Consider the following 15,469-nt stretch of genomic DNA (forward strand, 5'->3'; position numbering starts at 1 on the left):
GGATTACTCCTCGGAGTATACATTTGTCCTGTACAGGAGTAAAGAACAGAAGTTTTCATGAGTAAGCAGTGTCTTGTGAAGACTGGAACTATTTGAGTGAACTGATGGCATTTCTGCAGTATAATGTCAGTTGGGCACTGCTGTGTGACACATGAACAGAAAGCATTACTGTGGTATAATGTGAGTGGTGGGCACTGCTGTGTGACACATGAACAGAAAGCATTACTTTGGTATAATGTGAGTGGTGGGCACTGCTGTGTGACACATGAACAGAAAGCATTTCTGCAGTATAATGTCAGTTGGGCACTGCTGTGTGACACATGAACAGAAAGCATTACTGTGGTATAATGTGAGTGGTGGGCACTGCTGTGTGACACATGAACAGAAAGCATTACTGTGGTATAATGTGAGTGGCGGGCACTGCTGTGTGACACATGAACAGAAAGCATTACTGTGGTATAATGTGAGTGGTGGGCACTGCTGTGTGAAATAATACGAACTGATGGCATTACTGTCAAATAATGTGAGTGGTGGAACCTGCTGTGTGACATATGAACTGAAGTCATTACTGTGTGGTATAATGTGTGGTGGGCACTACTGTGTGCTAACTTATAATGTGAGTGGTGGGCATTACTGTGTGACACATGAACAGAAAGCATTACTGTGGTATAATGTGAGTGGTGGGCACTGCTGTGTGAAATAATACGAACTGATGGCATTACTGTCAAATAATGTGAGTGGTGGAACCTGCTGTGTGACATATGAACTGAAGTCATTACTGTGTGGTATAATGTGTGGTGGGCACTACTGTGTGCTAACTTATAATGTGAGTGGTGGGCATTACTGTGTGACACATGAACAGAAAGCATTACTGTGAGTGGTGGGCACTACTGTGTGAAATAATATAAACTGATGGCACTACTGTGTGAAATAATATAAACTGATGGCATTACTGTCAAATAATGTGAGTGGTGGAACCTGCTGTGTGAAATAATATGAACTGATGGCATTACTGTGGGATAATGTGAGTGGTGGGCACTGCTGTGTGACACATGAACAGAAAGCATTACTGTGAGTGGTGGGCACTACTGTGTGAAATAATATAAACTGATGGCACTACTGTGTGAAATAATATAAACTGATGGCATTACTGTCAAATAATGTGAGTGGTGGATCCTGCTGTGTGACATATGAACAGAAGGCATTACTGTGTGGTATGATATGAGTAGTGGGCATTGCTGTGTGACATGAACTGAAGGTATTACTTGTGGTATAATATGAGTGGTGGGCATTGCTGTGAGACATGAATAGAAGGCATTACTGTGTGGTATAATGAGTGGTGAGCATTGCTGTGTGGTATAATATGAGTGGCAGGCATTACTGTGGTATGAGTGGTGGGTACTACATTATGACCTTTTGACACTGCTGTGTTGCATAATATGAATTTGGGCCATTATATTACAGTACATATAATGCAACATTGATAATGTATTCCAATAACTACAGCAACACATCCAAATTTTGCCATTTAAAATGAAAATGTGCCCACCTCAGTGACCAGCACCCTGCACGTGCGCAGACACACACACTGGAGTGAATCCTTTCGGTAGTCCTCAAACATGAACTTCCTCATCAGCAATATCGTTTTGAATGGAGCAGAGGTTCTCAAAGACACAGTCCTCAAAGCACTCCAGCAGTGCAGGTTTTAGGTATATCCATAGCTAGGAACAGGTGGCTTAATCAAATTGACTGAGGTGCTAATTAAGTCACCTGTGGCCAAGCATTGATAAACTTAAAATCTAAACCAGGGGTGGGGAACCTCAGGCTCCCGTAGCCGGTCTGAGTGGCCTGCCCACCCGTCCGGCGGCTTTGCCAGGAGTCAAGTACAGGGAAATTCTTGTGATAGGTCGGTAGTTCTTGCAAGATTCCTCTTGATCAACAGCAGCCGGAGGCTGTCAGTCCTATTCAGCGGCAGCCGCCGGAGTGTAGGACAGCTGCAGCAGGACAATTTGTAAAATACATTTTTACACATGGCCCCCGAAGCATTTTTTCCCCATCCAAACGGCCCTTGACACAAAAAGGTTCCCCACCCCTGATCTAAACCTTTGGGTTGCCTTGATTTAAAGCACCAAACACTTGGCAGCTAGAAAACCACAAACAACAACTCGATGATAGAAGCAAGAAAACGGCCTAAATAAATGTTTTTGTTTTTATTAAGTTGAGAAGTGAAGACAATTTGAAATGGATGAGAAAAGACATATAACAGCTGACTATAGTTTCTTTCTTTCTGCAGGAAATGCTCTAGCCTGTTGTCTATAGGCGGGTGCTCTGGGGTGCATAAACCAGTACGGAATGCCGTGACTGCCCGGATCACACCGATCACAGGGGAGCTGCAAGGAACAAGACCTGCATTGTCCAATAGACAGACACAAAGTGCAACGATAAAGTCTTAATTCCCTATAGAAAATTATATATACAAACACACACACACATACATAATGGGGCTAACATACGGCACCAAGATGAACATCCTTGGAAATGTTCTTTCCTACAAAGATCCCTCCTGTAAAAATTCCCCTTGTAAAGGTTCCCCTTGTAACTGTACGTCCTGCATGGGTTCCACCTGTAACTCTCCATCTTGCAAGGGTCCTCCTTGTAACTCTCCATTCTGCAAGGGTTCCCCTTGTAACTCTCCATCCTGCAAGGGTCCTCCTTGTAACTCTCCATCCTGCAAGGGTCCTCCTTGTAACTCTCCATCCTGCAAGGGTCCTCCTTGTAACTCTCCATCCTGCAAGGGTCCTCCTTGTAACTGTCCGTCCTGCAAGGGTTCCCCTTGTAACTGTGCATCCTGCATGGGTCCTCCTTGTACTGGTGCCTCCTGTAAAGGCTCAGAAAGGTTCCCCTCGCTTGCTGTCTTCCAATGTCTCAATGATACAGGGTGAGGCAGGCACAGAAACAATCTGCAGAATTTATAGGCCTTTGGAGAGGCGTAATATAGTTTTAGGGAGAACTTCTTCATGAGGCTGCAGTATTGGATGGCGGTGTACCTTTTGTGTCCGTTTTTCAGCTGATTTGCGAACAAAGCCAGGGCCAGCCCGCTGCAGTTTTCTGAGATCACCCACTCAGGGTCCTTCTCCATCATGTTGTTTCTCCGTAAATCAACCAGTGTTTGTTTCAGGCTCTTAATCTTGACCCCCTGCCTCAGGACTTGTTTTTGTAACGTTTTAATTTTTTTCCTCAGTTTGACAACTTTGGGATTCCCAGAAGGAGCAGGGATATCGTTTTCCTTGTCACTAGTGACAGCCGAATATGCGTGGTCAACCGGAATATATTCTACGGCTTTGTCACTTGGCGGGCTTGAGTTCTCTGTTTCCGCATTCTGCACCTCAGTCGGGTTCCTTGCCATGTTCTTCCTGCCCTGTGTATCCCCCTCATCGACTTCCATCTCTGCTGCCTGCTCATTCTGTGCCTCTTCCCCCAGCTTCTCGCTTGGCACCGCTACCAGCTTCTCGCTTGGCACCGCTACCAGCTTCTCGCTTGATTCCACCTCCCCCTGCTTCTCGCTGGATGCCACCTCCCCCTGCTTCTCGCTCGATGCCACCTCCCCCTGCTTCTCGCTCGATGCCACCTCCCCCTGCTTCTCGCTCGATGCCACCTCCCCCTGCTTCTCGCTCGATGCCACCTCCCCCTGCTTCTCGCTCGATGCCACCTCCCCCTGCTTCTCGCTCGATGTCACCTCCCCTTGCTTCTCGCTCGATGTCACCTCCCCCTGCTTCTCGCTCGATACCGCCTGCCCCTTCTTCTCGCTCGATACCGCCTCCCCCTTCTTCTCGCTCGATACCACCTCCCCCTTCTTCTCGCTCGATACCACCTCCCCCTTCTTCTCGCTCGATGCCACCTCCCCCTGCTTCTCGCTCGATGCCACCCCCCCTTGCTTCTCAGTTATTGCTACCTGCTCCTCCCTCTGTGACATCTGCCCTTGCTTCTCACTCTGCACTGCGTCACCCTGCGCTACCTCTCCTTTCTTTTCCTTCTGTGTTTCCTCCACCTGCCTCATGCCTGGCACTACATCACCCTGCTTCTCACTAAGTGCTACTTGTCCACACTCCTTGCTCTCTCCTGTTCTCTCCACTTGCCGCTGTTCCTCCGCTTGTCGCTTCACCTCCGCCTGCCGCTTCCTGCCTTGTTCTACCTCCTCCTGAGCTCTATCTAGTACCACTTGCAGCTGTGCTTCCGCATCCTGCACATCCCGCACTTCCATCATCATTTCATGGCCGTCACTTATCATGGAATCCTTGGGGCCGTCATTCTGAATCGTCACCTGAATTTCACCTACTGATTTTCTTGTGTATTTCCTCTTCTTGGATTTCCTTCTCCGTTGGACAGGATAAAGGGACACTGGTACCGCGTCCATACGGAGATAGGGACATGCTGCTCCTGGACGAATCATGTAGTCCTTCTCTGTGAAATGGTCACTACACACTTTGCTGTGAACAGTTGGTGTCCATTCATCACGCTGGACCGCTTCAATCCACTTGGCCAGACGCTCTGGGTCCTTCATGGGAAACCTGCAAATTGACAGTAACATGTTTAAATAACATTGCCACCCTAAGATACATTATTATACCGTATGAAAGATAATCATGTCCCAACTCTGCTCTGGCCGAGGGGAAAATAAATGATACCCCCTATCACCAAAGCTTAGAACCCGGGTCGACCAACCCAGCAATTCGACCTGGGCTATAAGAATTGTTAAACCCAGGTCACCCTCTGCATTTTGGGCAACCCCGGTATAATGTGAAAACGCCGGACCCAGGTTCCCTGGTCCAACCCGACTTGGTGAAAGGGGGTATTAGTAACAAATAATAAACTTTTACTGCAGAAACTGGCGACGAGTAGCAGTCAAGCATTCTACTTGGCATTGCTGGAAAACAGCTTGTGGGCAGTACGGACGGTGTAATGGTTACATTACTGCCTCAGAGCACTGAGGTCATGAGTTCTATCCCCACCATGTGTTATATATACAGGGCAGTAGGGATGGTGTAATGGTTACATTACTGCCTCACAGCACTGAGGTCATGGGTTCTATCCCCACCATGTGTTATATATACGGGGCAGTACGGATGGTGTAGTGGTTACATTACTGCCTCACAGCACTGAGGTCATGGGTTCTATCCCCACCATGTGTTATATATACAGGGCAGTACGGATGGTGTAATGGTTATATTACTGCCTCACAGCGCTGAGGTCATGGGTTCTATCCTCACCATGTGTTATATATACGGGGCAGTACGGACGGTGTAATGGTTACATTACTGCCTCAGAGCACTGAGGTCATGAGTTCTATCCCCACCATGTGTTATATATACAGGGCAGTAGGGATGGTGTAATGGTTACATTACTGCCTCACAGCACTGAGGTCATGGGTTCTATCCCCACCATGTGTTATATATACGGGGCAGTACGGATGGTGTAATGGTTAGCATTACTGCCTCACAGCACTGAGGTCATGGGTTCTATCCCCACCATGTGTTATATATACGGGGCAGTACGGATGGTGTAATGGTTATTATTACTGCCTCACAGCACTGAGGTCATGGGTTCTATCCCCACCATGTGTTATATATACGGGGCAGTACGGATGGTGTAATGGTTATTATTACTGCCTCACAGCACTGAGGTCATGGGTTCTATCCCCACCATGTGTTATATATATACAGGGCAGCACGGATGGTGTAATGGTTAGCATTACTGCCTCACAGCACTGAGGTCATGGGTTCTATTCCCACCATGTGTTATATCTACAGGGCAGTACGGGCGTGTAATGGTTACATTACTGCCTCACAGCGCTGAGGTCATGGGTTCTATCCCCACCATGTGTTATATATACAGGGCAGTACGGATGGTGTAATGGTTAGCATTACTGCCTCACAGCACTGAGGTCATGGGTTCTATCCCCACCATGTGTTATATATACTGGGCAGTACAGACGGTGTAATGGTTACAGTACTGCCTCACAGCACTGAGGTCATAGGTTCGACTCCCACCATGTGTTATATATACGGGGCAGTACGGATGGTGTAATGGTTAGTATTACTGCCTCATAGCACTGAGGTCCTGGGTTCTATTCCCACCATGTGTTATATATACGGGGCAGTACGGATGGTGTAATGGTTACATTACTGCCTCACAGCACTTAGGTCATGGGTTTTATCCCCACCATGTGTTATATATATACGGGGCAGTACGGATGGTGTAATGGTTATATTACTGCCGCACAGCGCCGAGGTCATGGGTTCTATCCCCACCATGTGTTATATATATGGGGCAGTACGGATGGTGTAATGGTTAGCATTACTGCCTCACAGCGCTGAGGTCATGGGTTCTATCCCCACCATGTGTTATATATACGGGGCAGTACGGATGGTGTAATGGTTACATTACTGCTGAGGTCATGGGTTCTATCCCCACCATGTGTTATATATACGGGGCAGTACGGATGGTGTAATGGTTAGCATTACTGCCTCACAGCGCTGAGGTCATGGGTTCTATCCCCACCATGTGTTATATATACGGGGCAGCACGGATGGTGTAATGGTTACATTACTGCCTCACAGCACTGAGGACATGGGTTCTATCCCCACCATGTGTTATATATACGGGGCAGTACGGATGGTGTAATGGTTAGTATTACTGCATCACAGCGCTGAGGTCATGGGTTCTATCCCCACCATGTGTTATATATACGGGGCAGTACGGACGGTGTAATGGTTACATTACTGCCTCACAGCACTGAGGTCATGGGTTCTATCCCCACCATGTGTTATATATACACGGGGCAGTACGGATGGTGTAATGGTTACATTACTGCCTCACAGCACTGAGGTCATGGGCTCTATCCCCACCATGTGTTATATATACAGGGTAGTACGGATAGTGTAATGGTTAGCATTACTGCCTCACAGCGCTGAGGTCATGGGTACTATCCCCACCATGTGTTATATATACGGGGCAGTACGGGCGGTGTAATGGTTACAATCCTGCCTCACAGCACTGAGGTCATGGGTTCTATTCCCACCATGTGTTATATATACGGGGCAGTACGGACGGTGTAATGGTTAGTATTACTGCCTCACAGCGCTGAGGTCATGGGTTCTATCCCCACCATGTGTTATATATACGGGGCAGTACGGACAGTGTAATGGTTAGCATTACTGCCTCACAGCACTGAGGTCATGGGTTCTATTCCCACCATGTGTTATATATACGGGGCAGTACGGATGGTGTAATGGTTACATTACTGCCTCACAGCGCTGAGGTCATGGGTTCTACTCCCACCATGTGTTATATATACGGGGCAGTACGGATGGTGCAATGGTTATCATTACTGCCTCACAGCACTGAGGTCATGGGTTCTATTCCCACCATGTGGAATATATACGGGGCAGTATGGATGGTGTAATGGTTAGCATTACTGCCTCACAGCACTGAGGTCATGGGTTCTATCCCCACCATGTGTTATATATACGGGGCAGTACGGATGGTGTAATGGTTACATTACTGCTGAGGTCATGGGTTCTATCCCCACCATGTGTTATATATACGGGGCAGTACGGATGGTGTAATGGTTAGCATTACTGCCTCACAGCACTGAGGTCATGGGTTCTATCCCCACCATGTGTTATATATACAGGGCAGCACGGATGGTGTAATGGTTAGCATTACTGCCTCACAGCACTGAGGTCATGGGTTCTATCCCCACCATGTGTTATATATACGGGGCAGTACGGATGGTGTAATGGTTATTATTACTGCCTCACAGCACTGAGGTCATGGGTTCTATCCCCACCATGTGTTATATATACGGGGCAGTACGGACGGTGTAATGGTTACATTACTGCCTCACAGCACTGAGGTCATGGGTTCTATCCCCACCATGTGTTATATATACAGGGCAGCACGGATGGTGTAATGGTTAGCATTACTGCCTCACAGCACTGAGGTCATGGGTTCTATTCCCACCATGTGTTATATCTACAGGGCAGTACGGGCGTGTAATGGTTACATTACTGCCTCACAGCGCTGAGGTCATGGGTTCTATCCCCACCATGTGTTATATATACAGGGCAGTACGGATGGTGTAATGGTTAGCATTACTGCCTCACAGCACTGAGGTCATGGGTTCTATCCCCACCATGTGTTATATATACTGGGCAGTACGGACGGTGTAATGGTTACAGTACTGCCTCACAGCACTGAGGTCATAGGTTCGACTCCCACCATGTGTTATATATACGGGGCAGTACGGATGGTGTAATGGTTAGTATTACTGCCTCATAGCACTGAGGTCCTGGGTTCTATTCCCACCATGTGTTATATATACGGGGCAGTACGGATGGTGTAATGGTTACATTACTGCCTCACAGCACTTAGGTCATGGGTTCTATCCCCACCATGTGTTATATATATACGGGGCAGTACGGATGGTGTAATGGTTATATTACTGCCGCACAGCGCTGAGGTCATGGGTTCTATCCCCACCATGTGTTATATATAAGGGGCAGTACGGATGGTGTAATGGTTAGCATTACTGCCTCACAGCGCTGAGGTCATGGGTTCTATCCCCACCATGTGTTATATATACGGGGCAGTACGGATGGTGTAATGGTTACATTACTGCTGAGGTCATGGGTTCTATCCCCACCATGTGTTATATATACGGGGCAGTACGGATGGTGTAATGGTTAGCATTACTGCCTCACAGCGCTGAGGTCATGGGTTCTATCCCGACCATGTGTTATATATACGGGGCAGCACGGATGGTGTAATGGTTACATTACTGCCTCACAGCACTGAGGACATGGGTTCTATCCCCACCATGTGTTATATATACGGGGCAGTACGGATGGTGTAATGGTTAGTATTACTGCATCACAGCGCTGAGGTCATGGGTTCTATCCCCACCATGTGTTATATATACAGGGCAGTACGGACGGTGTAATGGTTACATTACTGCCTCACAGCACTGAGGTCATGGGTTCTATCCCCACCATGTGTTATATATACGGGGCAGTACGGATGGTGTAATGGTTACATTACTGCCTCACAGCACTGAGGTCATGGGCTCTATCCCCACCATGTGTTATATATACAGGGTAGTACGGATAGTGTAATGGTTAGCATTACTGCCTCACAGCGCTGAGGTCATGGGTACTATCCCCACCATGTGTTATATATACGGGGCAGTACGGACGGTGTAATGGTTACAATCCTGCCTCACAGCACTGAGGTCATGGGTTCTATTCCCACCATGTGTTATATATACGGGGCAGTACGGACGGTGTAATGGTTAGTATTACTGCCTCACAGCGCTGAGGTCATGGGTTCTATCCCCACCATGTGTTATATATACGGGGCAGTACGGACAGTGTAATGGTTAGCATTACTGCCTCACAGCACTGAGGTCATGGGTTCTATTCCCACCATGTGTTATATATACGGGGCAGTACGGATGGTGTAATGGTTACATTACTGCCTCACAGCGCTGAGGTCATGGGTTCTACTCCCACCATGTGTTATATATACGGGGCAGTACGGATGGTGCAATGGTTATCATTACTGCCTCACAGCACTGAGGTCATGGGTTCTATTCCCACCATGTGGAATATATACGGGGCAGTATGGATGGTGTAATGGTTAGCATTACTGCCTCACAGCACTGAGGTCATGGGTTCTATCCCCACCATGTGTTATATATACGGGGCAGTACGGATGGTGTAATGGTTACATTACTGCTGAGGTCATGGGTTCTATCCCCACCATGTGTTATATATACGGGGCAGTACGGATGGTGTAATGGTTAGCATTACTGCCTCACAGCGCTGAGGTCATGGGTTCTATCCCCACCATGTGTTATATATACGGGGCAGCACGGATGGTGTAATGGTTACATTACTGCCTCACAGCACTGAGGACATGGGTTCTATCCCCACCATGTGTTATATATACGGGGCAGTACGGATGGTGTAATGGTTAGCGCTGAGGTCATGGGTTCTATCCCCACCATGTGTTATATATCCGGGCAGTACGGGGGGTGTAATGGTTAGCATTACTGCCTCACAGCGCTGAGGTCATGGGTTCTATTCCCACCATGTGTTATATATACGGGGCAGTACGGATGGTGTAATGGTTAGCGCTGAGGTCATGGGTTCTATACCCACCATGTGTTATATATACGGGGCAGTACGGATGGTGTAATGGTTACATTACTGCCTCACAGTGCTGAGGTCATGGGTTCTATTCCCACCATGTGTTATATATACGGGGCAGTACGGATGGTGTAATGGTCAGCATTACTGCCTCACAGCGCTGAGATCATGGGTTCTATTCCCACCATGTGTTATATATACAGGGCAGTACGGATGGTGTAATGGTCAGCATTACTGCCTCACAGCGCTGAGGTCATGGGTTCTATCCCCACCATGTGTTATATATACGGGGCATTACGGACGGTGTAATGGTTACATTACTGCCTCACAGCGCTGAGGTCATGGGTTCTATTACCACCATGTGTTATATATACAGGGCAGTACGGGCGTGTAATGGTTACATTACTGCCTCACAGTGCTGAGGTCATGGGTTCTATCCCCACCATGTGTTATATATACGGGGCAGTACGGATGGTGTAGTGGTTACATTACTGCCTCACAGTGCTGAGGTCATGGGTTCTATCCCAACCATGTGTTATATATATGGGGCAGTACGCACGGTGTAGTGGTTAGCATTACTGCCTCACAGCACTGAGGTCATGGGTTCTATCCCCACCATGTGTTATATATACAGGGCAGTACGGATGGTGTAATGGTTAGCATTACTGCCTCACAGCACTGAGGTCATGGGTTCTATTCCCACCATGTGTTATATATACGGCGCAGTACGGATGGTGTAATGGTTAGCATTACTGCCTCACAGCGCTGAGGTCATGGGTTCTATCCCCACCATGTGTTATATATACGGGGCAGTACGGACGGTGTAATGGTTACATTACTGCCTCACAGGGCTGAGGTCATGGGTTTTATTCCCACCATGTGTTATATATATGAATCAGTACGGACAGTGTAATGGTTAGCATTACGGCCTCACAGCGCTGAGGTTATGGGTTCTATTCCCACCATGGTCCTAACCATTTGTATATTCTCCCCGTGCTTGTGTGGGTTTCCTCTGGGACCCAAAAAATATACTTGAGGCTCCCAACAAAAATTAACCCTAGAATGAATGTGTGTGTACATGTGGTAGGGAATATAGATTGTAAGCTCCACTGGAGCAGGGACTGGTGTGAATGTTCAAAGATACTGTGCAGAAAAATGTGTGTGCTAGATACACAACTGGTAATAATAATTTACACAACATTATAATTAGTATAATTAATATAAAGCTGATCTCAAACACTCCAGAGGGTCAGGTTATATAGATTGTAAGCTTGCTGTCTATAACTACCCACTTTGTTTTATCCCTTTTCAATTGTAAAGCACAACCTAACTTGCTGCGCTGTATAAGAAACCGTTCATAAATCAATTATCAAGCTCATAAAATATTTTTTTTCTTTTTTCTATAAGCAGCAAGTCATGTAACTCTTAAGCGGTCTTAGTACACATGAGAGAGCTCAAAGTGATGTTCCATAGCCTCTCTGCTCAGTACATGTGACTGTGGCTGGCATGGCATTCACATGACACTACAGAATTATAAATCTTTATAAGCAGCTTGAGGAAATAAACCAAAGAGAAAATGGTAAAGAACAGAATTGTATGAAGTTGGATACTACATCTGATGGGAAATAAAATCTCAGCTGTGCTTCCGACAATAAAATACAACATACATCTAAGACCTATTGCGCATGTTACCTGAAAAAGTGCTTCCCGCACCCTTTGTGCATCCGATTCTTGCACCCAAACATGGCGCACACCGTCATTTTTCCTCTACTGGTTTTCCTTGTCCACTGGAGAAAAATCAAAGTAATTAATGTCAATGATGGTCCTCTATTAACCTCAGAAAGCGTGGGTACATCTGTTACTCACATATAATACAGAGTAGTTAGAAAGCCTCATACTCCAATACATAGTCAGAGTGATACTACAGAGATCGGAACTGCTGTTACATGGTTATGTCACCAGAAATTTCTACTTGTTGTGAAAAAAAGTTTTGAGTTATGGTGTGTACACACTTGTACAATTTAGACTATATTACAATTTAGACTATCTGCATACAATTTAGACTGCACTATATAGTCAATGCAGCCAAGACTTTCTGGCTGTGATACGGGATATCGCATCGGGATCGCAAGGGTTAAAACCTGTGTGATCTGCATGAGATCCAGATGAGATTTTGACTATATAGTCAAAATCTCATGTACATTGTACAAGAGTGTACACACCATAAGACACTGGGCTGGTACAAAGCCGGACACAGTGGTGCCCCAAAATGTGCACACAATGTTCACCCCCAGTCCTGCATCTGAGCAGTCATCAAATCTGCATAAGCACACCCACAAAGGCAGTGAGCTTGGAAAAGGTGTGTCGACAGTACTGCGGCCTAGGGCATAAGGTATATGGGTATAAGGTTCTGTGTGTTATTGTGGTCTTTAGGGAACTCCTTTGTTACTATGGGGCTAACAGGAATACCTGTGTTACTATGGGGGTATCGGGAATTGTGTTACTGTGGGGGCATGGGTAAATCTGTGTGTTACTATGGAGTGTAGTGTACCCCTGTGTTTTATTATGATTGTAATGACAAACAACGTACTCCTGGTGTTGCTATAGGGTGTAGGGCACCCCTTGGTGTTGCTGTGGGGTGTAAGGTACCCCTGTGTGTTGCTATGAGGTACTATTAGGGGGTTACTATGCGGGTACAGGGTGCTCCTGGTGTTGTTATGCAGTGTTGGGCACCACTTGGTGTTGCTGTGGGGTGTAAGGTACCCCTGTGTGTTGCTATCAGGGGGTTACTATGTGGGTACAGGGTGCTCCTGGTGTTGTTATGCAGTGTTGGGCACCACTTGGTGTTGCTATGGGGTGTAAGGTACCCCTGTGTGTTGCTATCAGGGGGTTACTATGTGGGTACAGGGTGCTCCTGGTGTTGTTATGCAGTGTTGGGCACCACTTGGTGTTGCTATGGGGTGTAAGGTACCCCTGTGTGTTGCTATTAGGGGGTTACTATGCGGGTACAGGGTGCTCCTGGTGTTGTTATGCAGTGTTGGGCACCACTTGGTGTTGCTATGGGGTGTAAGGTACCCCTGTGTGTTGCTATTAGGGGGTTACTATGCGGGTACGGGGTGCTCCTGGTGTTGTTATGCAGTGTTGGGCACCACTTGGTGTTGCTGTGGGGTGTAAGGTACCCCTGTGTGTTGCTATGAGGTACTATTAGGGGGTTACTATGCGGGTACGGGGTGCTCCTGGTGTTGTTATGCAGTGTTGGGCACCACTTGGTGTTGCTGTGGGGTGTAAGGTACCCCTGTGTGTTGCTATTAGGGGGTTACTATGCGGGTACGGGGTGCTCCTGGTGTTGTTATGCAGTGTTGGGCACCACTTGGTGTTGCTATGGGGTGTAAGGTACCCCTGTGTGTTGCTATCAGGGGGTTACTATGCGGGTACAGGGTGCTCCTGGTGTTGTTATGCAGTGTTGGGCACCACTTGGTGTTGCTATGGGGTGTAAGGTACCCCTGTGTGTTGCTATTAGGGGGTTACTATGCGGGTACGGGGTGCTCCTGGTGTTGTTATGCAGTGTTGGGCACCACTTGGTGTTGCTATGGGGTGTAAGGTACCCCTGTGTGTTGCTATTAGGGGTTTACTATGTGGGTACGGGGTGCTCCTGGTGTTGTTATGCAGTGTTGGGCACCACTTAGTGTTGCTGTGGGGTGTAAGGTACCCCTGTGTGTTGCTATTAGGGGGTTACTATGCGTGTACGGGGTGCTCCTGGTGTTGTTATGCAGTGTTGGGCACCACTTGGTGTTGCTATGGGGTGTAAGGTACCCCTGTGTGTTGCTATTAGGGGGTTACTATGCGGGTACGGGGTGCTCCTGGTGTTGTTATGCAGTGTTGGGCACCACTTGGTGTTGCTATGGGGTGTAAGGTACCCCTGTGTGTTGCTATCAGGGGGTTACTATGTGGGTACAGGGTGCTCCTGGTGTTGTTATGCAGTGTTGGGCACCACTTGGTGTTGCTATGGGGTGTAAGGTACCCCTGTGTGTTGCTATCAGGGGGTTACTATGCGGGTACAGGGTGCTCCTGGTGTTGTTATGCAGTGTTGGGCACCACTTAGTGTTGCTGTGGGGTGTAAGGTACCCCTGTGTGTTGCTATTAGGGGGTTACTATGCGGGTACGGGGTGCTCCTGGTGTTGTTATGCAGCGTTGGGCACCACTTGGTGTTGCTATGGGGTGTAAGGTACCCCTGTGTGTTGCTATGAGGTACTATTAGGGGGTTACTATGCGGGTACGTGGTGCTCTTGGTGTTGTTATGCAGTGTTGGGCACCACTTGGTGTTGCTATGGGGTGTAAGGTACCCCTGTGTGTTGCTATTAGGGGGTTACTATGCAGGTACGGGGTGCTCCTGGTGTTGTTATGCAGCGTTGGGCACCACTTGGTGTTGCTGTGGGGTGTAAGGTACCCCTGTGTGTTGCTATGAGGTACTATTAGGGGGTTACTATGCGGGTACAGGGTGCTCCTGGTGTTGTTATGCAGTGTTGGGCACCACTTGGTGTTGCTATGGGGTGTAAGGTACCCCTGTGTGTTGCCATTAGGGGGTTACTATGCGGGTACGGGGTGCTCCTGGTGTTGTTATGCAGTGTTGGGCACCACTTAGTGTTGCTGTGGGGTGTAAGGTACCCCTGTGTGTTGCTATTAGGGGGTTACTATGCGGGTACGGGGTGCTCCTGGTGTTGTTATGCAGTGTTGGGCACCACTTGGTGTTGCTATGGAGTGTAAGGTACCCCTGTGTGTTGCTATTAGGGGGTTACTATGCGGGTAGGGGGTTCTCCTGGTGTTGTTATGCAGTGTTGGGCACCACTTGGTGTTGCTGTGGGGTGTAAGGTACCCCTGTGTGTTGCTATGAGGTACTATTAGGGGGTTACTATGCGGGTACGGGGTGCTCCTGGTGTTGTTATGCAGTGTTGGGCACCACTTGGTGTTGCTATGGGAGTATACAGAGCACCTGGCACGGTCAGACCTCCAATGTCCCCACTACTACTACACCTACCCACCTCTATGTATATACAGTACCAGATCACGTGTCTCCCACAAAATGTCCGCCCCGCAGGCCAGCCAGGGCCGCCAGTCACACGGTGCAGTGCTGTGTTCTCCCCTAGTGCTTAACCACCAGCGCCGCCGCCGCGCGCCCACTCTCGCGAGATCATCATCACCATCATCATCACCATCATCGATAGCCTTCCATGCGAAGGGGGAGGGGCGGGGCTCCACGTGAT

General features: G+C 47.9%; 1 protein-coding gene across 1 annotated transcript; it reads right to left on the reverse strand.

Annotated features, from left to right (window-relative positions):
- Window positions 1-2,195: 2,195 nt before the first annotated feature.
- LOC146043137 (uncharacterized) lies at window positions 2,196-15,462 on the reverse strand. The gene is made up of 3 exons (XM_083163577.1): window positions 15,267-15,462; window positions 11,901-11,995; window positions 2,196-4,568 (listed from the first exon to the last, which is right to left on the reverse strand). Exons 2-3 carry the CDS (start codon window positions 11,966-11,968, stop codon window positions 2,549-2,551), a joined length of 2,088 nt encoding a protein of 695 aa, XP_083019703.1. The 5' UTR covers window positions 11,969-11,995; window positions 15,267-15,462; the 3' UTR covers window positions 2,196-2,548.
- Between the last annotated feature and the right edge of the window lie 7 nt (window positions 15,463-15,469).

The sequence above is a fragment of the Crinia signifera genome, chromosome 19, assembly GCF_055691185.1.
Source record: "Crinia signifera chromosome 19, ASM5569118v1, whole genome shotgun sequence".
Taxonomy (NCBI): Eukaryota; Metazoa; Chordata; class Amphibia; order Anura; family Myobatrachidae; genus Crinia; species Crinia signifera.